General features: G+C 43.3%; 1 protein-coding gene across 1 annotated transcript in view; it reads right to left on the bottom strand.

Moving 5' to 3' along the window:
* GLI3 (GLI family zinc finger 3) overlaps window positions 1-10349 on the bottom strand; it is a 253966-nt gene that overhangs the window by 60324 nt on the left and 183293 nt on the right. The window contains exons 7-9 of the mRNA XM_006757245.2: window positions 5421-5634; window positions 4242-4355; window positions 2649-2789 (exon numbers count right to left, since the gene is read on the bottom strand). Of these exons, the coding sequence (XP_006757308.1) occupies window positions 2649-2789; window positions 4242-4355; window positions 5421-5634 (469 nt within the window). The remainder of the gene's footprint in view (window positions 1-2648; window positions 2790-4241; window positions 4356-5420; window positions 5635-10349) is intronic.

The following is a 10349-nucleotide window of genomic DNA, read 5'->3' as shown; positions in this document are numbered from 1 at the left end:
ATGAAGGTGCTTTTATGTCATGCAAAGTAAAATCAGTTTAAAGGCACAAATTTGGAATTTCCACACTTCAGATAACAAGTAAAAAGGTAGCAAGTAAGTGATATAAACTAGTATCTTTATTTATGCTGTTGTAAGTTATCATTTTTAATTCACTTAAGTTTATTTAATCATATAATTTATCAGACTAAAATTAATGTCAAGCAGATAATATATTAACTTTCCTTCTAATTCTGACATAAATTCTTCCAGCTATTTGGAATTTTTCAAAAAAAATTACTGTATTCATTCATATGTTTATAACAAAACAGAAAACATGGTGGTCATTTAATTGATAGTTTAAGCAGCCTTTCCTTAAAGCTACTCAGATCTCTCTGTTAGAAACAACACCACTGCCTAAAGCCTTCCGCCACTGAGATGAAATACAAAAACCTGCAATATTCACTGGTTTGAAACAGCCTTCATGTTCAGTAGGCAGCACAAAGTTTAAGTTACTACCTCACGCCTGGCCTCTAGTCAAAACAAATCCCCTTTATTTCATTTTATTAATTTATTTTTATTGATTTCAGACATGAAGGGGGAAGAGAGATAGAAACATCAATGATGAGAGAGAATCATTGATCAGGTGCCTCCTGCACATCCCACACTGGGGATCGTGCCTGAAACTTGGGCATGTGCCCTGACGGAGAATCGAACCATCACCTCCTGGTTCATAGGTCGACCCTCAACCATTGAGCTACGCCGGCTGGGCCACCACAATTCCCTTTAAATGTACGCCCCCTACTGAAATGTAGGCTCTTTTTTCATTCTGCACTTGATAATGGCTGAGCCACAGTCAGAGCCCGCCTTGGGAACTACAGCGACTTATCCACAGACAAGGAGATAGGAGACGGTGGCCTCGCCTCTCACAAGGACATTTTAACAAGCACTGCCAACATCTAGTCTCTGATGGTAGTTGTTACCCGCACAATTCCCTCATTTACGTCGGGCACTCATTATATCGCTCACAGTATTCTTGGCACACTCTCATTTTGGGGAATATTTCTCCACATTAAAATAAAAATTCAAAACCTCTTTTCCCCCGTTAGTATGACAATGTCTGTGGTTTCCATTAAAAACAGTCAGCAAGAATAAAGGGCCATTAAATCGGGCTTGGCTGAAAAATAACACTTGCATCAAATTAAAGAGAAAAAAAATAAATGAAGTTCATGGAAAAATTTGGAAATATACCTTAATTAAAACCATCTGATTTTCTGGTTTCTTGCTGTGCTGAGAAATCTATAATTCTCCCTATACCATTACAAGGAGACAGGGTTGAAAAAGAAACAGAGGGGAGAGCAACCCTGCTGAGGTCCTGTTAAATCCTAAAAACAATCTGCACATAACCGATCGCAAAACCAGCAAATCATACATTCAACACGATAACGAAACTGCAATGTGTGAAACATATTCCCCAGGATGAGCCATGGTGCAGAAGAGACACTTCAAAGGCTCATGCCGCCTATAAGACATGTGGGATGTGTGAGGAATTTTATCATTTCAGCGGTTAAATAGAGGAGAGTTATCAAGAACTATGGGTTATTGAAAAATAAAAAGTTACTGGGAAAGAAAAGAGGATGAGTGCGCATATGGAGGTTAGGGAGTCGAAATAAAAGCTGTTCTGTCAGATTTTCCATCAGATTAAACGCTTCTGAAACTGCCACACTGAGCAAACCATCCTCAATGCCTCCACGGGACCCTGTCTTTCTGCACTGAGTGTGTGAGCTACCTCTTTTTTTCTTCTTCTTGATTTTCTAAATGCCCTTCCATCTCAGTTTCTCCTGCTCACATTTGCCAGGGAGACTCCACAGGCCTGAGAGAAAGTGCCAAATAAAATGAAACACTGGCAAAGGGCATGTGGTTCATCAGGTATGAGCGTTGGGTGGGGAGCGCTGCAGTATTTGAAACAATACACGGGAATAAGTAAGGGAAAAAGATTTCAGAACATAGGATGGCAAGAGAAGGTTCTCAACCTGACCATATTACAGCTTTCAAAAACAGACATCATTAAACACAATACACATCATTGCACAATACACATCTCTTTTTCCATGAAACTATTAGGCTTGCAAGGGTTGGCCTCAAGTCAAGAAATTGCTAATGGCTTGCCCCAAGCATCCACCTATCTCACATACAGTACTAATTGCTGCATAAAACAATGGGAGATTCCTGAAGGGTTGAGGGCTTGGGAAAGGAAAGTAGAATGGAAAAAAAAAAAAAAAGGAATCCCCCACTTCTACAATTTTTTCTGTTGTTACTCTTGGAAAGGAGACTCAAACTTGGTTAAAGGTTAATCATAATTCATGTCCAGCTTACTATTACTCAATAATCATCCAAGTCACTAACTCAAAATAGTGTTCTCTGACTTACAGGATCAGAGTCATTACACTCTCTATCGAAGACTTTATTGAATTTTACACTAAGCTTTAGCTGACTGCACAGGTCAGGCACCAGGGCTCCGCGTTTCTCTTTATTCTCAGAAAGTCATAAAGGGCTCTCCAGTTCGGAGCACTGTTAGCTAAGAAACTCGACGCAGTGCAGGGTCAGGGGAGCTGATCCCGCAGAAAGGGCACGTAGCTGGAAAGCCCAGTTGGCGAGTCGCTCTCACTTACGTGCACCAGCTGCTCCTGGGTGTCAAACTCCCGGGTGCAACCTTCCCAGTGGCAGTTGGTCTCATAGATGACTTCAGGCTCCTGCTTGCTTTCATCTTTGTCCCCTTCCTCCTTCACCAGGGCGGTTACTTCCGGCTGTTCCTGACAGGCGAGGGGAAGGCAGAGGAAAAAAATCAGACAATGAAAGAAGAAAAAGACGAAAACTTAATTTAGATGTTTTCCCCCTGATGCAAATTTTTCAATGGAAATAAAACAGTCCCAGGTCTGTTAACTAAGTTTTGTGAATGGAAGAAGTCAAACATATGGAATCATTTGTGTGTATTTTTTCAGAGTTATCAAATACACCTTCCGAGATTATTCACTTGTGATTAAGGACAACAGTCCAAACCATAATGATGATAAGAAGTTGAGGCAAACTCCGCTATCCTTGAATACGACGGTGAAAACAACAACTAAAAATGTCATCTCATAAGAAAAGCAATTAAACTAGATGATGTCATCTTTACCCAAAAGATGGGTCTTTCTCTCTTGGTTAAATTCTTTTCAGTATATTAATGTTTATTCTCATATTTTGGAATCCAGGGAAATAATTACCAGTAATTCTAATTCTGCTTTCCTTGCCCTTGGAGGCTGCTCTTAAGAGGCACTTTGTGGATTTTATAGGAATAATGTCTTCTTGGTTCAACTTCTGAAATCTAATGTTGCACTCTCTGCCCCAGAACCATGGCATCTAAAGCTTGGGACTTGGGGTGGGGGGAATGGGTATAGTCTTTCCTAGTCTTCTAAGCAGCTTTGTAGTAATTTAAATACAAAGAATTTCTATAATTCTGGGAGACAATTTGGTGTGCAGATTCGAGTTCTAATCTGAGGCTAGATGAGAAAAACTATACAAGCATTGAGGTGTGACCAGAAAGGATGTCGACTAGCAAAATGCAAAAGGATGAATTTCAGAACCCACAACACCCAATCATTCCATCTTCAAAGAGCTTGTCACTACAACAAAAATTTGGGCTAAAGTGGTCTGAGGTTGGGGCTGAAGCAGCCTGGCCATAGCAAGATCCAGATCCTGTGGATGTCCAGATTCTTGTCCAACCCTTATTTCTGGGAATTGATATTCCTTGACCTCTTTCCTGTGTCAGGCGAGAGGACCCCAGGAGGTGAGAAACACATCTTTAAACTGAGGCTCAGAGGACCTCATCCTTTCAGGACTTTGAGTAAAGGACTGGAATCTAAGTCGCCTTAGAATAGAGGTGAGTTGTGCCTGATCCCTCCCTGTTCCCCAGGCTCTCTTGCCAAGTGGGAAGTGGCAAAGTAAGAATAAAAACGTGACTGGTATAGAGAACATCACTAGCTCTGCCCAGCTCAGGCTTGGGACCAGGAGCTCACAATTCAGGCCCAAGATCGGGATTAGGGACTGAAGCCCGGTCACATCGATGGTCAGCAACACATAAACCCAACCACTTACTCAGTGAACCATAGTTCATACCTCACACAGCTTCCTGCACTTGTTGTGTTTGCCTCTGAGCTGGAAAAAGAAACTGAGTCCAACTCTGCAACTGGCCTTCTGCCAAGTGCAGAGCCCAGGCGCCTCACCTGCTGCCCCCGCGGCCCCGGGCTGGGGAGGTCCTCATCGGGTTTGATCTTGGATCGCTTGTTGTGCATCAGGTCGCCAGTGCTGCTCACCGCAGACTCGCTCGTGGGCTTGTTCTGCCGGGTCACAGTTGCAGGAACAGAGACAAAGATTAGGTTGTAATCAAGAGCAGGACTATTGCTAAAACCTGCAACTGGAGAGAAGCAGGCTTGTTTGGCACTGGAACAATGACTCATGATAATGTTCCAACACCGCGGTAGCAGAAAATACATTCATGAGGCAGTTCCTAGTTTTACCTCACGAGCATAAACTCCCTAGGCTTTTAAACGCTAGAAGAATAGCCCTGGCTGGTTTGGCTCCATAGATAGAGCGTCGACCTGCGGTTCAGCCCTGGCTGGTTTGGCTCCGTAGATAGAGCGTTGACCTGCGGTTTGATCCCAGTCAAGGGTACATGCCCTGGTTGCGGGCCCAATCCCCGGTGTGGGGCATGCAGGAGGCAGCCAGTCAATGATTCTCTCTCTTCATTGATGTTTCTATCTCTCTCTCCCTCTTCCTTCCTCTCTGAAATTAATAAAAACATATTAAAAAATAAATTGATGATGTCTTACCATAAAAAGAAAATAATACTAAAAAATAATAAAAATGAAAGCTGGAAGAATAGACCTGGGGCCTGGACTTTAACAAGTTCCAGAAGAACAAAGCTGTGAGGAGGGCAGGAAACCAACATAAACTGTTTGCAACGTTCTTTAATTAGAGCAACAGATTCTTCCCTCAGCACGATCCGTGTGGAGAAAAGAACAATTGTATTCGTACTCTGGAGTATGACACAATTCGAAGCGCCAGTGGACAGTGACCAAATGAAAGCCACACATTCCTGAATGCATTTCTATTGAGTGGGGGTAGAGACAGCACCAGCTCAGGGGGCAGCCTCATCAAGTAGCCACATTTCCCCCGAGGATCAATGGACTCTGGTGGAAGAAGCTGCTGTTTCTTGAGGAGCACACACACAGCATCTTCATCAAGATGGAAGACCAGAGCCCTGAGATGGCAGGACAGGCTGCATGTAATATGGAAGTGCTGAGAATGCCAGGGCACCGTGCCCAAGACGAGCTGGCACAGTGGCACAGCTCTCCTCTACGATTACCAAGACCGACCAGCTCATCGAGCTGTCTCTCTCTCACCTGTGAGGACTCCGAAGGGCCAGAGCTGACCTGGACAGGGTTCAGAACCGTCGGGATCCCGGGAATAGGCCTCTGTGTTGGAAATGTTGGAGCAGGATGGATGAGCGGAGGGCTGTGTCCAAAGGCCGAGCCTAAGCTCTGCTGTCGGCTTAAGATTTGTTGATGCACGTGGAGAGACACAGGCGCAGAAGGGTAGGTGAAGCTCAAGGCAGGGCTGATGGGAGAAATAAAGGGCAAGAGACCATCACTACACGGACCATGGGGACTAGTGCAGCAGCTCAGGTTTGCACCTTGACAGCTGGTTTTACCATCCCAGATCATATTGGGTCCATCTGTTTAAACTAGAAGGTAAAAAACAATGGTTGACAAACATCTTGAGAACTTCCAAGAGAAAGATGACAGGACGCGCATGTGTGCACACACACAGGACAGACCTGAAATAAGATTCAGGAAAACGAAACAAAAGGCATTGGCTCAATAACAGCTATTTATTGCAATAACAAACTTTATATAAAAAAGAGAATGGGTGACTACAAGCTTTATAGTACTTTTATTGGCTCTCAACCCCATATGTTCCTGTGCATGGAGCAATTCCTTTAATCTTGGCTCACACTGTGCACTTTCATATGTCTCCAGATCTTATTACAAGAGGAAAGAAAATCAATTGGTTAAATGTGTTTTGAACACCATGCTTGTCATATCACTCATTTGTTTGTAAAGATGGAAAGCTTGGTTCATCCAGAATGCCACCTAAAGAATTTCCATCAGTGCCGTCTGGTTACAGAAACTGATGGATTAACCTCTCCTGGGCGCAATCGGTGATCAATGGGCTTTGATGGAGGAATATTCCAATGGGAGAGAACAGCTCCCTCTCCCAGTTAAACAGCATTAAATGTCTATTAAAGCCCATTATACATGCTAATGCCTGTCACTGCTTCATTATGCCACAGGATTTCCCAGGCTACAGTAGATTCGGAAACCGCACTATTTCCTAAAGACTAGTAGGCAGTGCCAAATTATCTTCCATGCCAGCGTAGTTTAGGAATCAAATCCTCTTAAAAGAATGAAGTGCCCTTGAGGAATTTTCCAATGGCTTAAAAGTGCATGAAAAATTATAAGTGCATTCATGAAAATGTCTTTCTTAAAAAATATATCTCTCTATATTTCCCCCATCCTGCTGTGTAATACACAGAAAAAAAATCAGGATTTCTTGTAATGTCAGAGGTAGAATTCATGCAAATTTACAATCTGGTGGGTTAATTACTATTGCTGTTAGGCACATTAACTGAGAATATAATAATTACAATAACAAAATTCAAACCATTTCAACAACTTTCAGCAATAATTCCGAAGATATACTCTGTTCATTAATGTGACTCCACATTTTGCCTATTTGATTACAATCTCTAAAAGGCGACTTCAGGGGGATTACATTACTATTATTCCTTCAGAGAACCTCACATTACAATAGCTTGCCCATTTAAGACTGAATATCATTAAGAATACCCTAGGAGAATTTCACCAGGCTGGGAGGAATTCTCCTTTCATTCCGTATTGTATTTCTGTAATAAAGGAAAGCAGAAACATGGTGAAAACAGTCATTGTTCACAGTAAGTTAGGGAGGAATCAGTAATAATATTCCGTTTCTGCAGCACTATAGTTTCTGCCAGTGTTTCCGAAAGCAACCATGAATGATTACAGCGAGACTTAGCGAAGGTAGCTGTGCGGATGATTGATAGGGCGTTAATCAAAAGATGCATATCGGCCTCAGAATTTGTTCACAAGCTTTCTTCTAATAGCTGATTTCATGTTCACTGAGCTCTATGCCAGTTTGTCCAATTTATTTTTCAGTGTACAAGCCATTCATCAAAAAACACAATGATTTAACACACACCCTTTCCTTTTGGTGAATGGGTATTACTAAGTGTAACTACCTTACTCTATTCATTAAAAAAACAAAAAACAAAAGACCCCTCCACACATACATTTCCAATTCGACACAGACTTTGTAGGAACCTCCATACACCTGTCCAGAGTTTCCTGCGCCCATGCAATCGGGTGGGCTTGGGATGGGCCCCTACGGCCACTTACATTATTTCTAGATGGCAGACTATTTGGGGGTTCAAGAAATCAGGACCTAATTAAGAATCAAGACCATTAGAGAACACATTTCACAAGGCAGAAATTGCATTCAGTTTCATATATAACCAATTTTAAAATGTGAGTAGCTGAACAGGGTGAGTAGTTTTACTTTCTAAAGATGCAGGAGAAGAGACGAATGCCAGCCCCAGCACCCAGCTGCAGTCCTGTTCTGAGCTGCACCCTCTCAGACCCCTGAAGGCACAAGGGGGTGCAAAAGATTACAACACATTTGGGCAACGTTCCCTTTCTGGGCTGCTCTTTTGCTGGCAAAGCCAGGTGAGAGGAATAAACATTCTCCAAAACCGGGGTCAACTGTTAAGATTCCAAGAGACAGAGAGCGAACAGAAGGAACGGGTGATTTTCAGCTCTCGCTGCTCATTCCTAAGAAGCCAGCAACAGAAAACTTCTCCTCCATGAGACACATACAGAGGCCTGGTCTGAGCCTAGAAGGGCTTGTGCTGGCTCCTCACGGTGCTGCAGATTACAAAGACTATGTAGAATGTGACCATCGAAGAGGAATTGTTGACTCTGTCACGGCTTCAGGGCATGGTTTTGAAAGCCAAGGCTCCTCTCACTCTCAGAGCAGACTGTGGAGTTTTGTTAGGAAGCAGCAGAGGATGGGCAGTGACTGGGCAAGGAGGCCTCCTGTCCCATGTGTATGCAAAGAACCTCGAGGACTTCCTGCTGGTGGGGGAGCAGGGGGTCTGAGCCACCACCTCCTGCTCTGTGACCCTAAGTGGTGGTGTCATCCTAATAAGCCCCCCCACACACCTCCCCGCCCCGCGAGTCTCTCTGCACACAGTACTTGCTGTGTCTGTCCTTCCAGAAGTCAGCATGGCTGCTTCCTTTTGATCACTCTGGTCTTAGCTTAAATGTCACCTCCTCAGAGAGGTCCCCTGAGACCAGTGCCACCCTCCCAGGCACACATGGAAATGAGCCCCTCTGCAGCACGTGGCCCAATCATTTTCTATTGTTTGACACTTTTATTCTCACAGCAGCACAAGGCACTCTGAATGTAAGGTTAGGTGAGCTGAGGGAGGGGGGAGGGTCCGAAGGAGAGGGGGGCTGGTCTGTTTTGCTCCCTGCTGACCCCTGGTGCCTAGAACACTGCCTGGCACATAGCGGGCACTCAACTTTGAGAGGAGTGACTAAACTGCTTCCACAATGTATTAATATCCAGTTGCTGCTAAAACAAATTACCGCAAACTTAGTGGCTTAAAATGACAGATGCTTATTATCTCACAGCTCTGGGGCTAGAGTCTCAAACAGGTCGGTAAGGCTGCATTCCTCTGGAGTCTCCAGGCACCTTGCCTCTTCCAGCTTCCACAGGCTGTTGGCAACCTAGGCTCGTAGGTCCACATCACTTGGACCTTCTCCTCTCACTCTGACCTTCACCTCCCGTCTCCCTATTATAAAGAATCTTACAGTTTCATTAGGGCAACCTGAATACTCCAGGAAAACCTTCTTATCTCAAAACCCTTAATCGCAGGCACAAAATTCATTCTGCCACCAAAGGTAACATTTATGGACTCTAGTGATTAAGACATGCACATCTTGCCCAGCCAGCGTGGCTCAGTGGTTGAGCATCGACCTATGAACCAGGAGGTCATGGTTCAATTCCCAGGCAGGGCACATGCCAGGATTGCGGCCTCGATCCCCAGTGTGGGGCATGCAAGAAGCAGCCAATCAGTGATTCTCTCTCATCACTGATGTTTCTCTCTCTCCTTCTCCTTTCCTCTCTGAAATCAATACAAATATGTATTTAAAAAAAGACATGCACATCTTTGGAAGCCATCATTGTGTCTACCACACTCAGAATTGTGTTTCAAAGAAAAACATGTTTTCCTCTGAAAACTACAATTTGACAACATGTCTGTAAGACAGTATTCCATAAACAAAGCTCGTGTCTAGATTCACTTCTCTCTACAGAACTTCAGCAGGCGACAACAGATTGTTGATTACAGACGTCAGAATTTTTAAAACAAGTAAATTGTACCTTTAGAAGCTCTAAAAAAAAAGTCCTCCTAAATGGTTCATGCTTTTATTCCATAACTTCCTAGATTTATAAAGTATTGATACTGTTGAAATTTGTCTAAATCTCTGTCTCCTTTAAAGAAGGACCGAGTCTAGTCTACAGCGTGGCCTATCAGAGCTTTATGACCCCAAGCTTTCGCAGTTCTGCTCGCCCTATTCTTCCTTATGGGTCACTTACATACCAATTAATTTTACATTCTGGCTTCTAAATTCTCTTCACCCAACATTCTATAAAGTGTAATTCAGAAAACTATTTTTATAGCTTTCACTTCTTTTCTACGTGACTACATGAAAGATGGGATAATTTAAAAAACACAAACATTTTGTAAGAATGTGGCTGAAGACTGTTAATCGATGTCTAGTTCGTAAAATCTCTAGGAAGAAAGTGTCAGGTGGCCCAGACCCTCCTAACAACTCACTAACATGGTCACAGGCCTCCTGAGATAACCCAAGAGCACGTGTGACGGAGAAAAAGAAAAAGAAGTGGCAAGTTCCGAAAGGTCTGAGGAACTAGGGTTCAACAGTCCTGAGTGTGAAGTTTTAATGTGCACACATGCCCCTAATGTCCCACCCAGATACGGTGAGCAGCCGGTGAGCAGCCATAATTGGAGGAGCTTCTAGAGCAGTGATGGCGAACCTATGACACGCGTGTCACAACTTATTATTTTGGTTGATTTTTCTTTGTTAAATGGCATTTAAATATATAAAATAAATATCAAAAATATAAATCTTTGTTTTACTATGGTTGCAAAT

The sequence above is a fragment of the Myotis davidii genome, unplaced genomic scaffold (genome assembly GCF_000327345.1).
Source record: "Myotis davidii unplaced genomic scaffold, ASM32734v1 scaffold573, whole genome shotgun sequence".
Taxonomy (NCBI): Eukaryota; Metazoa; Chordata; class Mammalia; order Chiroptera; family Vespertilionidae; genus Myotis; species Myotis davidii.
This window is presented reverse-complemented; position numbering and strand designations above follow the sequence as displayed.